At 35.2% G+C, this 25,353-nt stretch overlaps 1 protein-coding gene across 3 annotated transcripts in view; it reads left to right on the forward strand.

The window, feature by feature from the left end:
• Positions 1-25,353, forward strand: part of PARG (poly(ADP-ribose) glycohydrolase) — a 107,476-nt gene that overhangs the window by 5,524 nt on the left and 76,599 nt on the right. For all 3 annotated transcript variants that reach the window (XM_037497458.2, XM_037497460.2, XM_037497459.2), the window contains exons 2-7: positions 267-333; positions 956-1,942; positions 5,722-5,905; positions 7,316-7,438; positions 11,093-11,176; positions 16,072-16,146. In XM_037497458.2, coding sequence (XP_037353355.1) covers positions 267-333; positions 956-1,942; positions 5,722-5,905; positions 7,316-7,438; positions 11,093-11,176; positions 16,072-16,146 — 1,520 coding nt within the window. The remainder of the gene's footprint in view (positions 1-266; positions 334-955; positions 1,943-5,721; positions 5,906-7,315; positions 7,439-11,092; positions 11,177-16,071; positions 16,147-25,353) is intronic.

Here is a 25,353-nt window from a genome sequence, read left to right on the forward strand (position 1 = left end):
GGATTCAAATCCAGATGGTCTGATTCTAGAACCTGTACTCTCGTCCATTTTTAGGCCATACTGACTCTTAGGGACCATTCACTTCTTACTATATTCCAAATGTGTTCTTATTTATATTCCTGTTATATTGCTTGAGTGTTGGAGTGATAATATGTTTAACCCACAGAACCTACATTCATGTATATGCTGCTATAGCTATTTTCTTTTTGAAGGTACGTGTGCATCTTCATTAATGTTTTTGGGTTTGTTTTTGTTTTCTTTTACAGTTTTCAAACAAAAGACTATTACCAGTTGGATGGACACTAAAGGAATCAAGACAACTGAGTCAGAAAGGTATAGAGATATGCCCTCATAGAGAAATTAATAGCATGATATATGGATGTTTTATCTTGCTTCATGCTGTTTTCTATTCTTACTTTCCTATTTTTCTTTATCTACATTAATTCATTCTTTCAGTTTATAAATAACAATTTTTCAGAGGCTCCTATGTGTCAGGGACTGCCTTGTTATTTGAGATAGAGAGATGAAAGAGGAGTTGTTTCTGTCTTTAAGATACTTATAGTATCATATGTAATAATAATCACAAAAAATTAGATTATTATATAATGAGATAGATGCAGCAGTAAAGGTGCAAACAAGGTGAAATGATGTTATTACATTATATAGATTGATATATCAATCAGCTTTACCTTTGTAGGAAAATTTGCATAGGAGGTAAGTGAAGATTAATACTTATAGGGAGGGCAGGTGTTTACCAGGCATACACTTGGGGAAAGGGCATTTTAGGTATGTGTGCAAAGACATAGAGTTATGAAAAAGCATGCTATATACTCAGGTAACCACAAGTAATTTAATTATCGCTGTGTCAGTATGAAAGTGTGGTTGTATGATTTTTTTTTTTTTGGTATCATGTTCTCTTTCTATTATATCATTAGTTCTTTTTATTCTCTTATAGTTTGCATAGTAAAGAAAACAACAATACAAGAGTAGAATCTATGATGAGTTCTGTACAAAAAGATAACTTTTATCAACATAACATGGAAAAATTAGAAAATGTTTCTCAGCTAAGTCTTGATAAATCACCAGTTGAAAAAGGTACACAGTATTTGAACCAGCATCAGACTACAGCTATGTGTAAGTGGCAAAATGAAGAGAAACATACAGAACAGCTTTTGGAAAGTGAACCTCCAGTAGTAACTCTGGTACCAGAGCAGTTCAGTAATGCTAATGTTGATCAGTCACCCCAAAATGATGAGCACAGTGACACAGACAGTGAAGAAAGCAGAGATAATCAACAGTTTTTGATACCTGTAAAGCTTGCTAATGCAAAGCAGGCTACGGAAGATGAACAGGCCAGAGAAACCAGAAGTCACCAGAAATGCAGCAAGCCTTGCCATCTTGTTGAAGACTGTGCAGATTGTCAGCCAGAAGAGACAGATGTGGTGCCAGAGAGTCCTTTGTCAGACATTGGGTCTGAGGATGTTGCTACTGGACTGAAAAATGCTAACAAATTGAGTAGACAAGAAAGTAATACAGGAAATTCTCCTCCTTTTGAGAAAGAAAGTGAACCCGAGTCACCAATGGATGTAGATAATTCCAAAAATAGTTGTCAGGACTCAGAAGCAGATGAAGAGACAAGTCCAGGTTTTGATGAACAAGAAGATAGCAATTCTTCCCAGACAGCAAATAAATCTTTGAGATTCCAAGCAAGAGAAACTGACAATGAATTGAGGAAACGATCTTCTGCTAAGGGAAGTGAAATTAGATTACATTTCCAATTTGAAGGAGGAGAGAGTCGAACTGGTATAAATGATTTAAATGCCAGACTGCCTGGAAGTACTTCAAGTCTGAATGTAGAATGCAGAATTTCCAAACAACATGGGAAAAAGGATTCTAAAATCACAGATCATTTCATGAGAATACCCAAAGTAGAGGACAAAAGGTAATTTTTTTCTATCAGGAATTCTCTCCAATAGTGTAATAAGTTTTATAATTTTGTAAGAGAGTTTAACAAAGTTATGTTTTACACTGAAGCACAGAAATAGTTGTGTCTCTTACGAAGTATTTATGCTAAATTAAAACCTAGACTCAAAATTTTAAACTCTAAAAAGATTAGAAACAGAAAATAAGGAGTAAGTTAATATTGTTAAAATTTTTAGTTTCATAAACTTCTTTCTGAAGTTTATGGGAATTATCAGAACCCAAAAGCAGGTTGATAATGACTAGTGTTTATTTAGCCATTTTCCTACGCCATTGTGTCCTGCATTTTCTCTAAGGCTCTGATGGATGGTTAGTGATATTGTAATCATTTCACAAATGAGAAAACCGAGATTTAGCTTAGTGAATTCACTGAAATTACATAAATGAGTGATAATGCTGGGATTTAAATCATAGTCTGATTATAGTTATTCCATATGGAATCTTAAAGTCCATTCTCTCTGATTTCTGTTATCTTTAGTTTTCTAGCACGTCTGTCATAATAAGTTTGCTTCATTGGAAATTAACTGTCTAGAGATCTGAGAAGTACCTTATACAGACACACCTTGGAGATATTGTAGGTTTTGGTCTAGACCACTGCAACAAAGCAAATATCACAATAAAACAAGACACATGCATTTTTGTTTCCCAGCACATATAAAACTTATGTTTACACTATATTGTAGTTTATGAGTGTGCATAGCATTATGTCTTAAAGAACAATTTATGTAACTTAATTCAAAATTACTTTATTTCTAAAAAATGATAGCCATCACCTGAGCCTTCAGTTGTGATCCTTTTGCTGGTGGATCTTGCCTTGATGCTGTTGGCTGTTGACTGATCAGGGTGATGGTTGTTGAAAATTGGGGCGGTGGTGGCAATTTCTTCAAATGAGACACAGTAAAGTTTGCCACATTGGTTTACTTTTATGAAATATTTCTCTGTAGCTTGCTTTGCTGTTTGAATAGCATTTTACCCATAGTAGAACTTTTAAAATTGGAGTCATTCCTCTCAAACCCTGCTGCTGTTTTATCAACTAAATCTATGTTATATTCTAAATTTTTTGTTGTCATTTCAACAGTATTTATAGCATTTTCACCAGTAATAGATTCCATCTTAAGATAACTGCTTTCTTTGCTGATCCATAAGAACTTCTCATCCCTCTAAGTTTTATCATGACATCAGCAATTCAGCCATATCCTCTGGTTCCACTTCTAATTCTAGTTTTCTTTGCTATTTCTACCACATCTGCAGTTATTTCCTCCACTGAAGTTTTTCACCCCCTCAAAGTCATGCATGAGGGCTGGAATCAACTTCTTCCAAACTCAAGTTAATATTTTGGCCTCTTCCCATGAATCATGCATGTTCTTAAAAACATCTGGAATTATGAATACACAGAATTTTTAGTTTACTTTATCTAGACACATCAGAGGAATCATTATGGCAACTATAGTCTTACAAAATGTATTTCTTAAATAACAAAACTTGAAAGTTGAAACTACTCCTTCATTCATGGGCAACAGAACAGACAATGTATTAGCAGGCATCAAAGCAACATTAATCTCCTGGTACATCTCATCAGAGCTCTTGGGTAACCATGTTGATTGTCAATGATAAGTAATATTTTGAAAGGAATCTTTTTTTCTTAGGTGTTAGTGGTGGACTTCAAAAATTCAGTAAACCATGATATAAACAGATATGCTGTCATCCAAACTTCTCTGTTCCATTTATAGATCACAGGCAGAGTAAGTTTACTCTAATTCTTAAGGAACCTAGGATTTTTGGAATGATAAATGAACATTGTCTTCAACTTAAATCCACTGGCTACATTAGCCCTAACAAAAGAGTCTGTCATTTGACACTTTATTATTTTTTTTAAAGATTTATTTATTTATCCATTCATTTATTTAATTATACAAGCACTGGGTACAGTCAGAAGTGCGGGAGGGTGAGAGAATTCACCACAGCCAGAGTGGGGAGCAGAGCAGGCAGAAGGACCGAAGTACACTGCTGAGGGGAGCAGCGGGCTGCAGGAGAGGTCTACGCGCCATGTGGGACCCTCCTCCAGTGGCCGGGGAGCGGCCGGGGATTGAACCGGCGCTGCAGAGGCTGCGGGCAGCTTCGCAACCCAGTGCTCAACCGCTGCGCCACTGGGGAGGCCCTCATTTGACACTTTAAACCATGGCATTGACTTCTCATCTTTAGCTATGAAAGTCCTAGATGGCAGCTTCTTCCAACAGAAGGCTGTATACAGTGAAAGTTTATTGTTCATTATAGTCACCTTCATCAGTTATCTCAACTAGATCTTCTGCATAACTTACTGCAGTTTCTATATCAGCACCTGCTACTTTATCTTGTACTTTTGTATATGAGGAAGGCTTCTTAAATCCCATGAATCAACCTCTACTAGTGTCAAAGTTTTCTTTATTATTTTTCTCACCTTTTTTTTTTTTTTTTAAATTTTTTTATTTTATTTTATTTTATTTTTTAATAGGGGCATGTTTTATTTATTTATTTGTTTGTTTGTTTGTTTGTTTGTTTTGTTTATACATGCACTGGGTACAGTCAGAAGTGCGGGAGGGTGAGAGAATTCACCAGAGCCAGAGCGGGGAGCAGAGCAGGCAGAAGGACCGAAGTACACTGCTGAGGGGAGCAGCGGGCGGCAGGAGAGGTCTGCACGCCATGTGGGACCCTCCTCTGGTGGCCGGGGAGCAGCCGGGGATCGAACCGGCGTCGCAGAGGCTTCGGCAGCTTCGCAACCCAGAGCTTAACCGCTGTGCCACCGGGGAGGCCCTCCTCACCTTTTTTAATCTTGATAGAATTATCAAGAGTTGAAGGCCTTGCTCTGTATTAGATTTTGGCTTAAGGGATTATTGTGGCTGGTTTGATGTTTATTCAGAGCATACTTTCTCTGTATCAATAATAAGTCTGTTTCCCTTTCTTATCTTTTGTATGTTTCCTGGAGTAACACTTTTAATTTTCTTCAAGAACTTTTCATTTTTTTTTCACAACTTGGTTGTTTAGTGCAAGAGGCCTACCTTTTGGCCTGTTTTAGCTTTTGACATGCATTCCTCCTCACGAAAGCTTAATCATTTCTAGCTTTTGATTTAAAGTAAGAGATGTGAGTCTTCCTTTCACTTGAACAATTAGAAGCTATTGTGGGGTTATGAACTGACATAATTTTATTATCGTCATGTCTTAGAATAGGGGGGCCTGAAGAGAGGGAGAGAGATGGGGGTGCAAACAGTTAGTGGAACAGACAGAACACACATATCATTTATCAGTTAAGTTCACTGTCTTTTACTGGTGCAGTTAATGGTGTCCCAAAACAATTAGAATAGTAACATCAAAGATCACTGCTTCACAGATCACCATGATACATCTAATATAAGGAAAAGATTTGAAATTTTGTGACACAGAGACATGAAATGAGCACATGCTGTTGGAAAAATTGTGTTATACTTGTTCAAAATAGAAGTGCCAAAAAACTTTTAATTGGTAAAAATGCAATATCTGCAAAGGACAATAATTGGGTAAAATATGCTCCTTTTTTTCAGATGGTGATTTACATGTGTTTAGAGATACTAAAAACAGGCTCTTGGGTTTTACTATAAGCTTTGTTAAGTTTTTCTTTTAATTGTAAATACCAAGTAGGAAAGGAAAAGTTTAATAAGATTCTGGGTAAGTTTTGTATTTGTGTATACAAAGGAATATAAGTAGTGATTTTTTTTTTTTTGACCTTAGAAAAGAACAATGTGAAATCAAACATCAAAGAACAGAAAGGAAGATCCCTAAATACGTTCCACCTCACCTTTCTCCAGATAAGAAATGGCTTGGAACTCCTATTGAAGAAATGAGAAGAATGCCTCGGTGTGGAATTCGGCTGCCTCTCTTGAGACCATCTGCTAATCACACAGTAACTATTCGGGTAGGTTTTACCTCTCATAAAGAGAAGTTGCTTGATTTATTATGATACTTTTTAGTGTGAAAAATAGATTTTCATACAAAAATCCTGTCCTGCATATGTAAAGTAATAAGAAGTCTACAGATGGAGGAATGTAATATTAACTTACTTCATATAGTACTTAATAAATCTGTAAGATGAATCATTGTCAGCTGATGAGAAAATTGACTTTTTCAGTATTTTTAGGGCCACTTACTAATTAATCGACAGTATTACTAAGCACTCACTATGGGATTAGTCCCTAAAATTTAAGTTGCATATGGTTCAGTATCCTCAAATTGTTCTCCAGTATTGCCTTCTTTTCTGAACTTCAGATTCTTTTAGACATCTCCATCACTGTCCCACAGGTATCTGAAATATAGCATTTCTAAAACAAGTCTCTTTTTTGGTAAAATATACATAATAACTATTTAGGTGTGTGAATAGAATTTTCATAATATTGTGTGAGAGAGAAACCTTATATAAATATTAGATTGATGTAAACTTTCACATCCCTAACTCTTATATAAATATTCATAGTTAATGTAGTTATTAGTCTCAAGAAGTTTAGAGTTTATTGGGAAAAAGAAAATGTATGCTTGATGGTAACGTATGATAATGATCTAATAAAACAAGAGGGAATAAACTAACTGAATATTAAAAAGTTTCTGAAAACTCCTCAGAGGAAATGAAAATTGAGCTGAGAGTTGCATCAGAAGGGATGTTTAATCAGATAGTGTTAGTGTAAGATAGGTTGTTAAACATCATTTGGAATCAGTGTAGGCAGAGGAGGGAACCATCATAGGATGAGACTCCTATGAATACTTTAGAAAGATAATGTTATTCCCAAGTAGGGACAGGATTTTATGGGGCATGAATGTGTCTGGTAGTAGTTGGAGTTAGGAAGGGGTAGAAGACTCTTGGCAGAAATTGAGGTAAGCAATAATAAAGATCATGGGTCTAGCTGGGATACAGGTAGAATGTACAGGACATGGTGAACTGAAGACTGATTAAATGTAAATAGGGAGTGGGACTAGATGAAGAAGACATCTGAGATTTCTTAGCTAGGAGCTGGGCTGTATTTTATAGCATTTGCTGTATTTTATAGCATTTTTCTTCTCTTTTTGTTTTGTTTTGTTGTTTTTTTTTTACATTTTAAAAGGACAGGTTTATTAGGGAAAGGAGAAAGAAAAAGAGAGTTACCTACATAGTCACAGGTAGGCAGGAAATCTGCTGCTGCTGCTTTGCAAAGGAAAAGTTTGTGAAAAGAAACACCTCCATAGTCATCAGTGGGAAGGAGAGCTGCATGCTTTGGCTGCTTTCTTTGGATTGTTATGTGGAAGATACACCCTTTTTATTATGTACTTACAGTTTTCTTGTTTATCTCTATTTCAGGTAGACCTTTTGCGAGCAGGAGAAGTTCCTAAACCTTTTCCAACACATTTTAAGGATTTGTGGGACAACAAGCATGTAAAGATGCCTTGTTCAGAGCAAAACTTGTACCCTGTGGAAGATGAAGTAAGACCATATTTATGAAGCTGTCCTCCTAAAACTTACATAATGTTATAAACAAGTGGTAAATCAATTAAAACAAAAAAGGATTGGATGATGAGTAAGACATTGCTAGTATTCAGCTGTCTGCTTTTCTTCTCCATTTTGGGCATAGGATTGGTCTTCTCAGTGTTCTTATAGTTAGATTAATTCTATTTTATATAAGATTAATTCTATCTTATGGACAATAAATAATCAGGAATAGTACATATCACATCTTTGTCAAAGCGTAGAAGGACTTGTTTTAAGATCCTTATATGAGTATTGTTTTAAGAAGGTATTGTTTTAAGATCCTTATATGAGTTTTTTTTTTTTTTTTTTTTTTTTCAAATTTTTCTTTATCAGTTATTTACAGATCTCTGTAATTTTGGGGTTATGTTCCAACACCATACTGTTTTAATTACAGTTGCTGTGTAGTAGAGTTTGAAAGTCATGCAGTTTGGTACCTCTGTTTTTCTCTTGAGATTGTTTTGGCTATTAGGGGCCTTTGTGGTTCCATACAAGTGTTAAGATTATTTGTTCTATTTCCTGGAAAAGAAGTCATGGGATTTTGAAAGGTTTTCTGTTGAATCTGTAAATTGCTTTTAGGTAATATGTTAACAGTGTTTTGTTAAAACATTCTAACAATGTTTCTTCCAGTCAGTAAACATGGGATGTTTTTCCATTTCTTGGTTTCTTCTTTTGTTTTCTTTAGCACAGTCTTATAGTTTTCAGTATATAAGACCTTCATCCCCTTTGTTAGTTTACTTACAGGTATTATAATGAAATACATTATATACATTATTGCAATGACTTGTATGACATGCATACATTATTGTAATAAATTGTAAATGGGATTTAAAAAAAAATCCCCTTCTAATTCATTATTTACATATAGATATGAACCGATTTTTGTGTATTGATTTTGTGTCCTACCACTTTACTGTATTAATTTGTTATTTCTAGTACATTTTTTGTACAGTCCTTTGGGTTTTCTGTTTATATAATTGTGTCATCTATGAAAAGTGACAGCTTCACATCTTCTTTTTCAATTTGGATTCATTTTATGTTTTTTTTCTTACCTGTGTGCTTCAGCTAAGACTTTCAATACTATGTTGAACAGTAATAGTAAAATTGGACACCCTTAACTTTTCCTAATCTATGAGATATGTTTTCAGTTTTCACCACTGAGTATGATGTTGGTTGTGTAGTTGTTGTATATGGCTTTTATTATGTTCATATAAGTCCAGTTCCTGTTTTACTTAGTTTTTTTCATAAATGGATATTGAATTTTGTTGAATGTTTTTTTAATGTCTATTGAAATGATCCTATGTTTTTTTTTCTCCCTTTTTGTTGATTTTGTGAATGATCTTGCTTGATTTGCATTGTTGAAATAGCCTTGCATCCCTGGGATGAAAACTACTTGATCATCATGAATGATACTCTACTCTTAACATATTATTGTATTTGGTTTTCTAGAATTTGGATAAGGATATTTTGCATCTATGTTTATCAAGATATCAACCTGTAGTTTTCCCTTTTTTGTGTAGTTTTCCCTTGTTTGTTTTTGGGATCAAGGTAGTGTAGGCCTCATAGGATGTGTTGGAGAGCTCTCCGCCTCTTCAGGTTTTTTTGAAAAGTTTGAGTAGCATTAATATTAGGTCAACAGGTTACATATTCTGCTTGGGCACCACATGACTATCAAACCCAACTGAGTCCTGTAGCATGAGCCTTATGAACTAGAGCTAGTTCCCCTCACCATGAGGCTCAGCCTTCATAGATTATGACCTGTGTAGAAAGGAGTAGCAGGGAGTTGGGTCAGAAGTTAAGACAACTAAAGCACCGATCAGAACTTGCCATGGAAAGAAAGGAGAGGAGGGGAAGGTGACCATTTTCACTCTTCAGATGGAGATGAGTATTTAAGCCCCAAACTGCCCTACTGCTCCACCTCATGCCAAAGTAAACTAAGAAGAGAAACCATACAAAGCTAACCTGCTAGCACTCCAACTACAAAAATAAATAAAAAGAAAATAAGCACACACATGTCTAGGAAGCAAGGACCACCTGAACCCAAAATGGAAGAGCAAAATGAGAAAAACACAAGTTCTGGGATAAACATAAAGGATACAGAAATAGAGGACCTCTCAGACAAAGACTTCAATATAACAATATTAAAAATGCTAAAAGAGCTACTGGAATGTCAGTCAAAGGCAGACAGGCAGGTGCAAAATCTTAGAAAGGAGATCGAGAAACAAAGAGATTTCTTCAACACAGAGATTGAAAAGATTAAAAGAACACAAAACAGACCCTGAATGAAATGATGACAAATATTGAAAGCATTTTAAATAGAATTTGCAAAATAAAGAATTTCAGAAACGGAAGACCCAAATGTACACTCACTCAATTAGAAAAAGAGGAAACAAGAAGACATAGGAAAAATTAGGAAACTTTAGGAGCTAGGTTTATGAAGAAGAGAGAAAACCCTAATAAATAATATCAGAAATGACTTAGGCAAAATTACAACGGATGCTGCAGAAATTCACAGGATTATAAGAACCTACAACAAATGTCTCAACAAACAAACTGGTCAAAATCCAGAAGAAATAGACAAATTTTTAGATTCATACAACCTTCCAAGACTGAATCAGGATGAAGTAGATAGCTTAAACAGTATAGTCACAGGATAGAAATTGAAGGTGTAATGAAAAGTCTCCCTAAGAACAAAAGCCCAGGATCAGACAGCTTCCCCAGTAAAATCTACCACATGTTCAAGAGGATCTAATATTTATCCTCAAATTCCTCAAAAAAAAAAAAAAATCAGAGTGGCAAACTCCCAACCAACACATTCTATGAGGCCAACACTTACCCTAATCCCAAAACCAAAGAGAGTCCAGAAAAAAAGAAAAGAAAATTATACACTAATATTCCTAATGAATATAGATGCAGAAATCCAAAGACAGTCCAAAGAAAAAGAAAATTATAGTGCGATATCCCTGATGAATGTGAGATGCAGAAATCCTCAAAATCCTAGCAAACCAAATACAGCAATGTATGTGTGTGTATATATAAATGTATATATTTTAATATTTATTTTGTTGAAAAACTAGGGTGTAGGCCAGAGGTGCGGGGCAGGGGTGAGAGGAATCACTAGAGACAGAGTGGGGAGCAGAACAAGTAGATTTACTGAAATACACTGTTAAGGGAGGCAGTGGGCAAAATAGGAGAGGTCTGCTGTGCCTTATGTGGGTTAGCTCCATGGCTGGGAATTGAACTCAGGTTTCAACAGTGATTGTGCTGAGACTTAACCCCTACGCCACTGGGAAGGCCCCCAGCAATATATTAACAGAAGCACCCACCATTATTATCAAGTAGGCTTCATCTCAGGGATGCAAGGCTGGTTCAACATTGGGAAATCAATCATTGTCATTGAAGACCAAAGGAAGCTTGATAGCTTCCCATATGGTTAGTATTACCCATATGGTTAGTGTTTCAGTGGAATAAACTTGCTATCTTAAATTATTGGGAGGGGGGAAGAACTATATTGATGTCCTTTTTGTCTTTGAAAGACTTGTTTGACTGCTGATTCTATGACACAAAAGGACTTAACATCATTACTTCATATGTTTTTTCTTTTTCTTAAAGAATGGTGAGCGAACTGCAGGGAGCCGCTGGGAGCTGATTCAAACTGCACTTCTCAACAAGTTAACAAGACCCCAAAACCTGAAGGTATGTTCTTTTTGCTCTTGTCTCTTTGCTGTTGTCTGTTACAAGTAGTTCTTAGAAAAGGCCCTGTGTCTCCTCTCTGAAAGACATTTTTTGATCTCTAATAAATTCAGGTAAAAACATTATTTATATGCAAAGCACTTGCTTTCTAAGGAACTCTCTATAGAGACATTCTAGATTCCCTTGCTGTCAGTAGGAAATGAGTAGAAGAATTGAAGGTTGTAAATGACTTGCCTGAAGCTACACAGAATAATTTGGAGAACTAGGAATAAGACCTTTGTTTCTTGATTCCCCATCCAATTTCTTTCACTTCAAGCTCTCTTTTATTTTTGTTTTAGAATTATCATGTTTCTCAAATGCCTTTAAAAGTAAATTAGGAAAAAATTATGGCTTTACCAGTATTTGCCCAAAGGGAAGCCAAGTTTCCTAATGGTTAAAGTATACATTAAGCATTTTGTTTTTTATTGCTTTTTATATAGCTTTTAGCAGTTTATTAATCTTTTAGTAATAATTTACTTTTTGATTTTTGAATATTTAAGACAGGAAGGGCAACCATTAAATTGTTTTTCTAATCTATAAAATATGGGTGAGTGTGGGTTTTTTGGTTTTGTAAACTTTCAAAGTTTTGAAACTACAAGCAGTAACCGATTTCCCATACTTCTGGAAAAATGGCTTTCATTTTCTTTGAAATTTTGTTGTATACAGTTTCTTAGTTTTTATTTTTATTTTGGGAGTTACATTTTTGCTTTTCTATACATGCACGTGTTCCCCTCACCCTCACCAAACCACCTGTGCCAATATCCCCTGTGCCTCCTTCCTCCATCCCCTCAGTTTCTCAGATTTCATACTGTTTCCATTTATACTTGCAAGTTGTTCATAAACATTCTATACCTTTCTATAACTCCCATAATTTTTTTTACATGAAAAGCATAGATATGTTGTACCATAATTTTTTGGAAATTTCATTTCTTAGGGAGTTTTATTTAATCTTGTAATGTACTCCTTTTAATTGGCAAAAATTCTCAGGTTCCTCCAGGGCTTACTTTTTCTTAGTATAGTGTTAATTGCATATGTACAAATATAAAACTAAATATAAACTATACTTACAGGGCTGACATAGGAGTATCAGTTTGATTTTTTTTCCCATTTAAGCATTATGAACTATCATTGGATTTATGCTTATTATCATAGTGAAAACAAATTGTAGTCAGTATATCCTTTTTTGCATCTTTTTAACCACTTATTCAACTCCAAAGTATTACACTCAGAAACTTTTTAAAAATACTGTATGGGCCTCCCTGGTGGCGCAGCAGTTGAGCGCTGGGTTTCAAAGCTGCCCGCAGCCTCTGCAGTGCCGGTTCGATCCCTGGCTGCTCCCCGGCCACCGGAGGAGGGTCCCACATAGCGCGCAGACCTCTTCTGCCGCCCACTGCTCCCCTCAGCAGTGTACTTCGGTCCTTCTGCCTGCTCTGGCTCTGGTGAATTCTCTCACCCCGCCCCCCCACGCTTCTGACTGTACCCAATGCTTGTATAAATAAATAAATAAATAAATCTTTAAAAAAAAATAAAAAATACTGTATAAAGACAGAATTCATCATTTTATATAGTGAACTCTTTGATCAGCTTCTTTAGAATTCTACTTTCCTATACTATAGTGTATCTTAGAATTGTTCCATCTTTCTACCATTTTTATTTGTTTGAGGTACCAGCCATCATCTTATAGTAGTATGCTGTCATTTGACCTTTATATTCCAAAACCACAGTTATCAACTCCCAAACACAGAAGCAGGCCACAGAAGAATACTTCCCAAGCTTCTGTTAAGAAACAGTGTCTCTTGGGCCTCCCCGGTGGCACAGCGGTTGAGCGCTGGGTTACGAAGCTGCCCGCGGCCTCTGCGGCGCCGGTTCGATCCCCGGCTGCTCCCCGGCCACCGGAGGAGGGTCCCACATGGCGCGCAGACCTCTCCTGCCGCCCGCTGCTCCCCTCAGCAGTGTACTTCGGTCCTTCCGCCTGCTCTGCTCCCCGCTCTGGCTCTGGTGAATTCTCTCACCCTCCCGCGCTTCTGACTGTACCCAGTGCATGTATAAACAAAAACAAACACAAACAAACAAATAAATAAATAAAACATGCCTCTATTAAAAAAAAAAAAAAGAAACAGTGTCTTAAGATCTTTGTGACCTTATAAACAGAGCTATTTTAAAGAACTTTCATTTTTTTTCTTTAAATGTAAATCATGGTGTTCTGAATTACATTGTCTCCTCACCTCTTGAACAATTCCTTCGTGTGCCATGATTGCTTTCAAAAGGAGTAATTGCTTTGTAATGAATTTCCCTTTCTTGTTTATTTTATAGTAGATTCACAGACTAATCTATCAAGATTTTCTTCTATCTGCTTCTGGTAATTGTTTCCTTTGCAGAAAAAAACACTGAGAAGGAGGGGGAAATATTCAATCCCTTTTATTGCCTAGATTCTTTGTAATTTTTTTTTTTTAAAGATTTATTTATTCATGCATACAAGAACCAGGGTACAGGCCAGATACGTGGGAGGGTGAGAGGATTCACCAGAGACAAAGCGGGGAGGCAGACTGACTAAAATACACTGCTGAGGGGAGCAGCAGGCGAGACAGGAGAGGTCTGCCATGCCATGTGGGATTCTTGCCTGCTGGCTGGGATTAAACCCGCATTGTAGAGCCTGGGGACAGCTTCACAGCACTGCGCTCAACCTCCTGCGCCACCAGGGGAGGCCCCTCTTTGTACTGTTTTTATGCCATTTGATATTGAATTACTTTAAGTGAAGCATCTGATAACTTGCAAAGAGTGGACGTCTTTGTGTTTTAACTAATTATGCTTATAATGAACAATGAACTTAAAAAAAAACCCCTCAATAATTGACAGTTAGGAATATGGAATAGCATCTAGCTTTTCTAATGCGTGGAGGCCTCATGGTAGACTATTTTTGAAGCCTGAAGACTAAAGTCAAGCTAGTTAATAGTAATGCCAATTAAAATGTTTTTCCTTATCAACTTTGAAGAGCAATTTGCACATAAGGGAGTGCATACTTAAACGTATCTAATTTGATGAGGTTCCATTTGCATATATTCTTTTGCCCCTACAACAACCAGGAAACAGAACATGCCTTTCATCCCCAAAGACTCCTCTTACTCCTTTATGGTTGATTCCTTTCTGCATGACCCAGGAAACTAATCATTGAGTTGCTTTTTAAAATATAGGTTGGTTTACCTTTTATGTGAGTGGAATGCATAATATCTATGCCAGTGTCTCTGACTTTTTTTCACTCAAAATGAAGATCTTCGGGATTCATCCTTGCTCCAGTATACTCTTAGTTTGACAATTCACCTGTTGATATACATTACTACTTAATGCTTTGTGTGAGATTCTGAAGTCAGATCCAGTGATTAGAAAAGAAAATCCTTAAAGTCTATTCTTTCTTCATTGAAAATCTTATTTTATGACAGAGAAAAATAAAAACCTTTTCTTGCCATATGTTTTACGATTGATTTTTTTTTTTTTTCTTTTTGAAGGAATGTGATTCCAAGTAAATAACATACGTTTTGTTTCTCATTTTTAGCCTAGATGCTTGGTGATTATATGGCATGAAGTATTTCTTAGGAAACTCTTTGAACATAGTATTAGTTTCTTAAAACTTCTTCAATGAGGAAATTTGGAAGATTTATAGTAGTAACATGTTTGAAAGATTTACTATGCGTTCATTAAAAAAAAGTTTATAAATTCTTATATTTTTATTTTATTAATATAATATGTATTACTTATAATGCATATATTATGAAATATAATCAGAATAGAAAATTTAAAGGATAAGATACAATGTAATTGTAAATAACTAGATATAATTTCTGCGGAACTAATGAATTGTCCAAATGCATACCCATCTCTGGTAAACAGGTACGCAGTACTACCTATTCAGAGTTATGTTACACCAGTAGGTGGCATACTACTACTTGGACTTTTCACTGTGTAAATGAGTCATTTCTGTTAAATGCTGGTGGAAGATAAACATTTATATGTAGTTTATAAAAATAGCTAATATTAAAAGGGAAAAAAACATTTCAGGCTGTAAGGCAGTGTTTTCTCAATCTTTTCTTCATTATTTTCCTGCCCTCCAGTGATCCTGCTTAGACATGTTTTTCATGATTGGCCCTCCCCACCGAAATTATAATGCTACAGATACAGTATGTATCTGTATATGTAATAGATTCGTAATATGATTCTATTGAGGCCAATAATTATTATATTATTAAAAAAATTCCCCAATTTTTGTCCATTTGGAGTATATCATCTGTTTAGAATGCATGCTTTAGGTTAATTATGTTTTTAGCCCTATTGCTTCACCTTTTTTTTTTTTTTGCCTGTGTCTACTTTTTCTATTTTTTTTTAAAAGATTTTAATTATTTATTTATACAAGCACTGGGTATAGTCAGAAACGCGGGAGGGTGAGAGAATTCACCAGAGCCAAAGCGGGGAGAAGAACAGGCAGACTGACAAAATACACTGCTGAGGGGAGCAGTGAGCACGGCAGGAGAGGTCTGTCGCACCATGTGGGACCCTCGCCGGCGGCCGGGGATCGAACTGGCACCGTGGAGGCTACAGGCAGCTTCGGGAAGCTTCGCAACCCAGCGCTCAACCGCTGTGCCACCGGGAGGCCCTTGCTTGACCTTTCTAATCACATTTTTTCTAAAGTGAATAATAAGTTAGTATGCATTATATTTATTTATGACCAGTGATGTAGAGTAGTTAGTGACAGGAAGAAGCTTATCTAGCACTAAGAAATTTACTGGAAATGGCTCATAAAAAGGACAAGCTTTTCATGGACACTTCAACTGCCTATATCATGAGGTTTGTCTGTGCTTTTTCCATAGGATGCTATTCTGAAATACAATGTGGCATATTCTAAGAAATGGGACTTTACAGCTTTGGTTGATTTCTCAGATAAGGTAAAGCTGCTTATTCTTATGCTTATTTCTTTAATTATGAAATTAATATGACAACCCTATAAAAAGTTTAACTGCTCATAATATTCAATAATATAATTACCATCTTTCATTTTTGTGAAATATATTTCCTGATATTTTATGTGCATTGTTAGGAGCTAATTTTTTTAATTAAATATACTTATTTAAATATATATATTTTACATTATTGTTCATTTTGTATGTTTGATTTTTCCTCTCATATGTTATCCCCATAAAATTCCCATCACCAAATCACCTGTGAACCATCACCATAATCTCTTGTGCTTTTCTCTCCCCTGTTTTGATCCCTCTCCTCTCCACTCCCCTGCTGTGTGTCTCCAATTTATAGTTTTCCTGCTAGTTTTGTCTTTTTCTTTTTCTCTCCCTACCCCTTGTTTGGTTTCCCTATATACCTCCTATAAGTGAATTCATGCAATAGTTTTCTTTTTCCTTCTGACTTATTTCACTGAGCATAATCCCTTTCAGCTCCATCCATGTTACTGCAAATGGGGTGAGTTCATCTTTTTTGATTGCTGAATAGTATTCCATTGTGTATATATATGTCACATCTTCTTGATCCAGTCATCTGCTTTTGTATATTTAGGTTGTTTCCGTATCTTAGCTATTATAAATAATGCTGTAATGAACATAGGAGTGCAGGTTTCTTTTGAATTACTGATTTTGTGTCCTTTGGGTAGATTCCTGGGAGTGAAATTGCTGGGTATTATGGTAGATCTAGTTTTAGTGATTTGAGGGTCCCCCCCACAGTTTTACATAGTGGTTGGCCAGTTTACATTCCCACCAGCTGGCATTTGTTGTAGTTAGTTTTTTTAATGTGGGCCATTCCTACTAGTGTGAGGTGATACCTCATTGTGGTTTTGATTTGCATTTCCCTGATTGTAAGTGATGTTGAGCATTTTTTCACGAGCCTGTTGGCCATCTGCCTTTGTCTTTGCAGAAGAGTATTTTTAGTTCTTCTGCTCATTTTGGCCTGGATTTTTTTTTTTTAGTATTTTTTTTTTAAAAAGATTTATTTATTTATTTATATAAGCACTGGGTACAGTCAGAAGCGCGGGAGAGTGAGAGAATTCACCAGAGCCAGAGCGGGAAACAGAACAGGCAGACTGACGAAATACACTGCTGAGGGGAGCAGTGAGTGGCAAGAGATGTCTGCACACCGTGTGGGACCCTCACCTGGCAGGCGGGGATTGAACTGGAGCTGCAGAGGCTGTGGGCATCTTTGCAACCCAGTGCTCAACCGCTGTGCCACCAGGAGAGGCCCTGGACTGGATTCTTTATTTTGTTTTTTCTCTTGAGTCACATAAACTCTTTTTAGATCTTTGATATTAGTTCCTTATCAGTTATATGGAGTGCAGATATTTTCTCCCAATCTGTAAGTTATGGCTTCATCGTGGTTATTGTCTCCTTTGCCGCACAGAAGCTTTTTAGTTTGATACAGTCCTAGCTATTTTATCTTTTCTTTCATTTTCTTTGCTTTGGGGTATGATTCTTTAAAGGTGTTTCTGAGATGTATGTCATGGAGTGTTTTGCCTGTTTTCTTCTGTATGTTACATGGTTTCAGGTTTTACAGTCCGGGCTCCTATCCATTTTGAGTTGGTTTTTGTGTATTGTGTGCGGTAGTAGTCCAGTTTCATTCTTTTGCATGTAGCAGTCCAGTTTTCCCAGCACTGTCTATTGAAGACACTGTCCTTGTTACAGTGCATGTTCTTTGCTCCTTTGTCATAGATTAGTTGTCCTTATGTGTGGCTTTATGTCTGGGTTTTCAATTTGATTCCATTAATGTGCATGTCTGGTTTTGTTCCAGTACCATGCTGTTTTAGCTACTATGGCTTTGTAGTATAGTTTGAAGTCAGGATGTATACTACCTGTTAGGTGCTAATTTTGAATTTTGCTTTAATCTCTCGTAATATGCATTTTCTGTTTATCAACATAATGAATGGCTATATAATATTCCATGACTAGATTTTGAGGGTTTGATGATTACCATATTCTCAAACATCTGTGTTGCATTTAGTTTCTCTGTTCTCAGTTACACTGTAGTAACATCTTTATAGATATGTGTGTTTATATGTATCTTTTCCCCCCAGCATTTATTAATTGTTTCTTTAGGTTATTCCTAGAAATTAGATGGCTAAGTCTAAGGGTCAAAACTTTTGTGATCTTACCTTGATTTGTGCTATAAAATAATAATTTTCCACTAGCAATTTAACGTCATCAGCAGTGGGTAAAACCACTTTCATAGTGCTATTAGAAGAATGTTCCATCACCCAAGGGTTCACTGGTGCTTCTCACTGAACCACGCCAAATCCCTTCTAACTTATGGTAACCAATAATTTGTTCTCCATCCCTATAAATTTATTTTAGCAAAATTGCATCATGTAACCTTTTCATATTGCCTTTTCTCTCAAAATTCCCTTGATCCACCAAATTCCCTTTGCTTCTTTTTATTGCTGCATAGTGTTTCATGATACAGATATATCATAATTTGTTGACGTATAAATGCATTTTGGGACTCCCTTGAATTGTCTTGGCACCCTTTCAAAAACTAATTGACCCTAAGTATGAATGTTTATTTATAGTGTCCCTTCTGTTCCACTAATCTATACGTCTGTTTTTGTACCACACACAGTCTTGACTACTATAGCTTTGTAATAAGTTTTAAAACTGGAAATTGTGAGCCCTCCAACTTTGCTCTTTTTCTAGTGTGTTTTGGTAATTTTGTATCCTTTGTATTTTTGTGTGAATTTTAGAGTCAACTTGTTACTACTGGGAAAAGCTAGACATGAAGGGCAGTGTTTATAATCATATTTAATAGAGTCCGAACTAATTCTGCATCTTATGATAGCATCAGTAATTTCAGGGTTACCTTCTCAAACTTTTGACCCATATGATATTTAAAGACCAGTATAAAATAAGAAATAGAAACCTATGTCTTTGTCAGAAAATCCTTGAATCTGGATGTCTGTCACTCTTACAGAGATGCAATTTTTGGTGCAATAGAAAGTTAAACTGATAAATCTTTTTTGTCACATAAATTATAACATGGTTTATTTGTGTTTTGTAAATTACTGGGCTTAAATTGGACACAGTGGTTAATTTTAGTAAGAGGTAATGTTAAATTTGATACTTTGTGATGGCAGTAAAACATGTTATTGGTTACAATATCTCTGTCATCTTGCTATGAAGTAGTCATTTTCCCCTCTCTTAATGAAATGCTTTTTTCCCCTCTATCTGGTGACCTTGCCCAGAAGCATTTCTGTAAGGACAATATATAACAAGTTTTGGTGTTCAATATAGATCATAAATATGAGGTGATTACCATGGTGCTGGTGATATTTTTATAGTTCTTTCAGAGGAAGCATTGCATTTTTGACCTTCAATATTTATTTACTTTGTAATCAGAAAGAATTGGAGGAATCTCCACAGTGGTACCAAATCTTCATTTTTTATTGTTTTCTTCAAATATAGGTATATAAATATATATAATATTTGTTATTTTTATATATAATTGTATATTTTAAATATTTTATGATTTAATCTAAAATCTATGTGTATGGCTTTATTGTTTTTATTACTTTTTATCTTAATGTTTGTTTACTACTCTGTTGTCAGTTACTAACAGAAGATATTGGATGTTTATTTATTTTTTTTAAATAAATTTTATTTTTATATTCCCCATACAATTGCAACCCCCTTATTTTGACCCCAATCCCTCCCCTCCCCGCTCCTCACCCCCCATAGAGTGTCTCTGGTTCATAGTTTTTTGTTGATTTTGATTTTCACTTTCTTATAGTTATTCATTTTCCTGGTCCCTTATTTAAGTTTTCTAGATTCCTGCTATGAGTGAGACCATCCGGTATTTTTCTTTTTCTTTCTGGCTTATTTTGCTGAGCATGATCCCTTCTAGCGCCATCCATGTTGCTGCAAATTGCATGTGTTTATCTTTTTTGAATGCTGAGTAATATTCCATGGTGTATATGTACCACATCTTCTTGATCCAGTCATCTATTTTGGGGCATTTGGGTTGTAGATATTGGATGTTTAATACAGTTGCATGTTTTCATGAAATCTCCAAAAATATTTAGAACTTTACTACATCATGGCCCAAGTGGATAACATTGCCTAGGTTGCAGTGGTTAGTGAGAAGCAGCATTGGACGCATATGTGGGTGGGGTTGGAGAAGGAAACATTCATTTGTATAAGGGAAACAACTTGTTTGGCTGGGTTTTAAATTATAAATATATTTGTTTTGTATTATCCATGTCCACATTTTGGAGTAAGATTCCTTCATTTTAAAGGATTCTTTAAAAGTGTTGCTTATTAACAGTATTTGGACATTCTTTACCTAAATTTCTCATCAAATTCTGAGTGGCTTGCTTTGCTAAGGAAAACATCAACTTCAAATTTAATATATCGACTTTAATATTTTACAATTAAGTTGATTTGGAAGCTGTTAATATTTACCGTCTTAAAACCTTGCTTTGGCTAATTCTATAGTAGATTTTGTAACTCAAATTACCCGAGCACAGAAGGCATTAATATCAACAGTCATTTGGTGTGATTCCATATTACAGTTATTACCTAAACTCGTATTTGGTGCAAGAAGCAAAAGACCTAGAATCCTGCTAATCCTATTGTGTGAACATCTTTATATGGGATGGAAGTAAGGAGTATTGTCCAAGTTTTTATTTATTTTGTGAGTCTAGCAAACATCACAGGGATCAATCAGTTATTTATTAATTTGTAGTAAAATATTTAGGTGCTAGTAAATCAAGATGACTTTTATTTAGTGTTTTTGCATCTTGAGTGTTAATATTGGTCTTCCTCATTGCCAGCTGTTGAAAGTGGTAGGAACAAATAATCTGTGTTTTATGGCCCTCCTGTGGGGTGTTCCACAAAATTAAATTCAAACCTTCTATAATTTATATGCTAAATGAATTGATATACTTATTGCTGGTATTTTTCATAGGAAAATTTAACAAATTGTCCTAGATGTTAGAAAAGGTTCTCTATTAATGCTTTTACTTCCATATTATGACATCTGTGACACTGTTTTCATTCTTAGTGATTTAATTTGTGAAATTTATGTAGCACATTAATGTTACAATGGTTGAAGAATGTTGGGGGGGTATGTTTAAGAGTGATTACCTCTGTTTCTGTTATGTGGCTACTATTTCTGAATTTGGATGGTAGTTTAAAAAAATAGATGTTTGCTCACTAACTGGTTATTAGATCATACATACATATTTCATGTTAAATGTAAATGTTAATTTATTCAACATAAGGAGCTTTAAGTTCTAAAATTGATTTGTATAGCAAACTTGTTTGACAAATTGATTAGTTTTTGAAAGGAAACCTAAGATTTTTAGTGGCTCTTGCATCTTCCTTTCCATATTTAGTTTTCTGTCTGGAATAGATACAATAGGAATGAAGAGGTGTTTTATTTTCACGTTTCTGTTGGCTTTGCTATAAAGGTAGCCATAAATAATAAAAATATTTATTAATAAATAATAAAATTTATTATTAAATAAATAATATATATTATTTAATATATTATTAATAATAAATAATAAATTTATAATAAATTATAAAATAAATAATAAAATTATGGTTTTCCTTTTGAATTGCACCTATGACTGCTAAACATGGGGAGTGAGAAATAAGAATATAGGAATGAAAGGACATTTGAAAATAAAAAACAGAAAAAATTAGAATTTAGTGTAAAAAGGTTTTGTTATGATTGGGCTATGATATATTCCTCTTCGGCTATCACAACTTAAAAAAATACAGCATAAGGGCCTCCCCGGTGGCGCAGCGGTTGAGCGCTGGGTTGCGAAGCTGCCCACGGCTTCTGCGGCGCAGGTTCGATCCCCGGCTGCTCCCCGGCCACCGGAGGAGGGTCCCACATGGCGTGCAGACCTCTCCTGCCGTCCGCTGCTCCCCTCAGCAGTGTACTTCTGCCTGCTCTGCTCCCCGCTCTGGCTCTGGTGAATTCTCTCACCCTCCCGCACTTCTGACTATACCCAGTGCGTGCATAAATAAATAAATAAATAAAACCTTAAAAAAAAAAAAATAAATAAAGGGCACCAAACCATTATTAAAAAAAAAAAATACAGCATAAAATCTATCTCTCAAATCATATATGCACAGTACGTGTATTGCATCTTAGAAGTTGTGTGACTTTTACCTTAGTTATTCAAATATTGAGCATGTGTTCTCATGCCAGTTATTGTCCTGTGACTTGTCAGGGAAAGGGTGGTTAAAACCTCTTTCCCATAATTAAGGTTATGTAAATCTATCAATAATGAACTTGCAATCTTGCTTATGTGCTACTTAACTTCACAGGGTAAATGAGAGGTCCTACAGAGTTTTGAAAGATAAATTAAAATTAAGTAGGACAAATTACTTTGCAGAGTTCGTCTTTTCCCTCAGTTTTTTTTGTGTAGCTTTTAAGTTAGCTTTTAAATTAAAAACAGGTGCTTCAGAATTTATTGTCTCAAAATTTGAGACATATCCTATTATACCTATATTTCACAAAAATAGCATTTTTTGAACTCATGTCACCATAAGAAACCTTAAAAATTATAAAGTAGAATTCCAGTAGAAACTCAGAAAAAAGCCAGTACAAGCTTGTCTCACATATATAAAGCAATGGCTAGAACACATTAAGTTTTGATTCATATCCTTATGTGATAAAAGTTAATATATAATGTGTTGAAATTGAGGCAGAATCACAGCATAAATAAATAACCTGTCATTAAGTAGTATAAAACACAATAGTTGTATGCCTGTGTGTCACTTTAGCATCAGTGTATACATGCAGTAAACGGTATCTGGCGCACTCACTTACCTTTTGGGGTGTAGCATACTATTATGGGCAGCTTACCTAATGATAAATATATCAGAGATACTTAGTATTTTCATATATTTATATATTTTAGGACAAAAATATTAGAGGGTTTTTTCTTTTTTCTCTATCTACCACTTCTCCTTCGACCTCCTCGCTGCTCCACCCCACCCCAGACCCATAATATATATATATATATAAATTTTTCATGGGATATTAGTGTTTTATATAATAGTTTGTAAAAAGTTGAGGTCAGTGGACAGATTGTTGTAACCATGGATTCAAATCAGAAAAAATTTATTTAACCAGTAAACAGTAAAGATTGTGACTTTCCACAGTAGCCTTTTATTTTTTTGGTAATGTACAGTAAGTTTCTGAATTTATATCAGTGCACTGCTCCTTAACTTCCAATTCCAAATGGAATCCTTCATTGCTAATCTATTTTCTAGATCTTTCTTCAAAGCTTAAAAGATTTAAAGTGTCCTTGTTATATTTGTCATAAAGAGCCTGTAGCAAACTCCTAATCAAATGAAAGCAGCCTTGAATGTTTCATAAGACTACAACTAATGTCTTTATCTCTCTAGCTTTCAAACCTCTGATTTGTAGTTCATTGGAAATTTAACCTTTTTGGACTTCTTCCCTTGATGACTCACAGTCTCTAGAATCAATAAGGTCTGCATTGCTTTACAGCTTGACTTAATTCATGAGAAATGGAGGAGCCAAAAACTACCTAATCAGAGTCACTAAAATATTAAATTTTAGATTTGTATTAAATATGTGGATCCCCCACTCCCACCCCCGGGGCAGGTTTGGCTAATGTGTGCTTTTGGATTGGAGCATATTGTTGAGGGTCTCATATTCATGATTCCTTTAAAATAGTGCATGTCCCACAGGACAAATTGCTCCAATTGGAGCTAGGCACATGGCCTTATAAATTTGCTGGTTTATTATGGATGATTAATCTTACTCTTAGTTCTACTAGATCACTGATAGTTACTGTTTTGTATTTGTGAAACACTATGTTATATTTATATGCATTTAGGATGGGGAGAGCGGAACTTATAATTACCAAAACATGAAACCCATTCAGTAGAATTCTTCCTGTATTCTAATTATGAAATTAAGCTAGTGCCTTAATGTCCTTTAACTCCATCTCTATTCATTGCCTCAAACAGCTAGGGAAAGCATTAGTTTTAAATGTTGCTGTGGTATTGATTTCATTATCCAGGAATCTCAGTTAAAAAGGTGATAATAGTTCTTTTTATAATCTCATGATTTATTTCTCTCTCATCTAGCTCTAAGGTTGATCTTATTTTACACAATTTGACGTGATGTCTTGATTTATAATTTCTGCTAAATTAATTTACATTGACTCTTCTTATGCTCCTACTCATTAAAAAACAGATTTTATATTCTTTTTGTGTAAGCTTCTAAACATGTTTGTCTACATGAAAGGTTTCACATTTAACATTAGAAGGATTTTTGTAGTATATGTTATCTGAAGTTAAAAATAATAAGAGGAAATAAAAACAATGTAAACCTATTTTTTAAATTTACATATTTTCAGTGTGTGGCCTATTTACACATGTATAAACTCAGTCAGTCATTATGGCTACATCAGTCCATTGTTCTGATACTGGGAGTATATCATTACCACCAAAGTGGCTATTTGGCTTCTGTGTCCACTGAGAACTACCCCAATAGTTTTCTACATGTTTACTGTTGGTACTAGTTGTGAAAAGTACTTACCCATAATGTATTGCCATGATAGTGACAGTTAATGATTTGCTACAATAAACTGATTCTAAAGTGTCTGAGCAGTTATTCTTTATACTGTTGAAGTTTTCATTAACTTGAGTGACATGGTGCCTTGTTGCCTCAGATGCTCTTTGATTGCATGAAAAACTATAGATATTTTTTTCTTCAAGAATCATCCAGAAAATGTGGAATATTTGCAAACGAACTCCCCAAATGATGCAGTTGTTCTAATTTGTGTCAGCACTGGGGAACCTGACTTAGAGAAATATCTTAATTCATTCAGGTTGCTGTAACAGAATATGATAGACTCCGTGTTTTATAAACAACACACTTATTTCTCACAGCTCTAGAGGTTGGTAAGTCTAATATCAAGACATCGGCAGATTCAGTGTCTGTTAAGGACCTGTTCTCTGCTTCATAAGTATCCGTCTTCTTGCCATGTCCTCATAAGGTAAAAGGAGCAAGGATGATCTCTGAGGTCTCTTTATTAAAGTCATTTTCCCATTCATGACCTAATCAGTTCTCAAAGACCCCACCCACCTCCAAATACCATCACACTGTAG

This window comes from Talpa occidentalis, unplaced genomic scaffold (assembly GCF_014898055.3).
Source record: "Talpa occidentalis isolate TD23 unplaced genomic scaffold, MPIMG_talOcc4v2.1 talOcc4.8, whole genome shotgun sequence".
Lineage (NCBI taxonomy): Eukaryota > Metazoa > Chordata > Mammalia > Eulipotyphla > Talpidae > Talpa > Talpa occidentalis.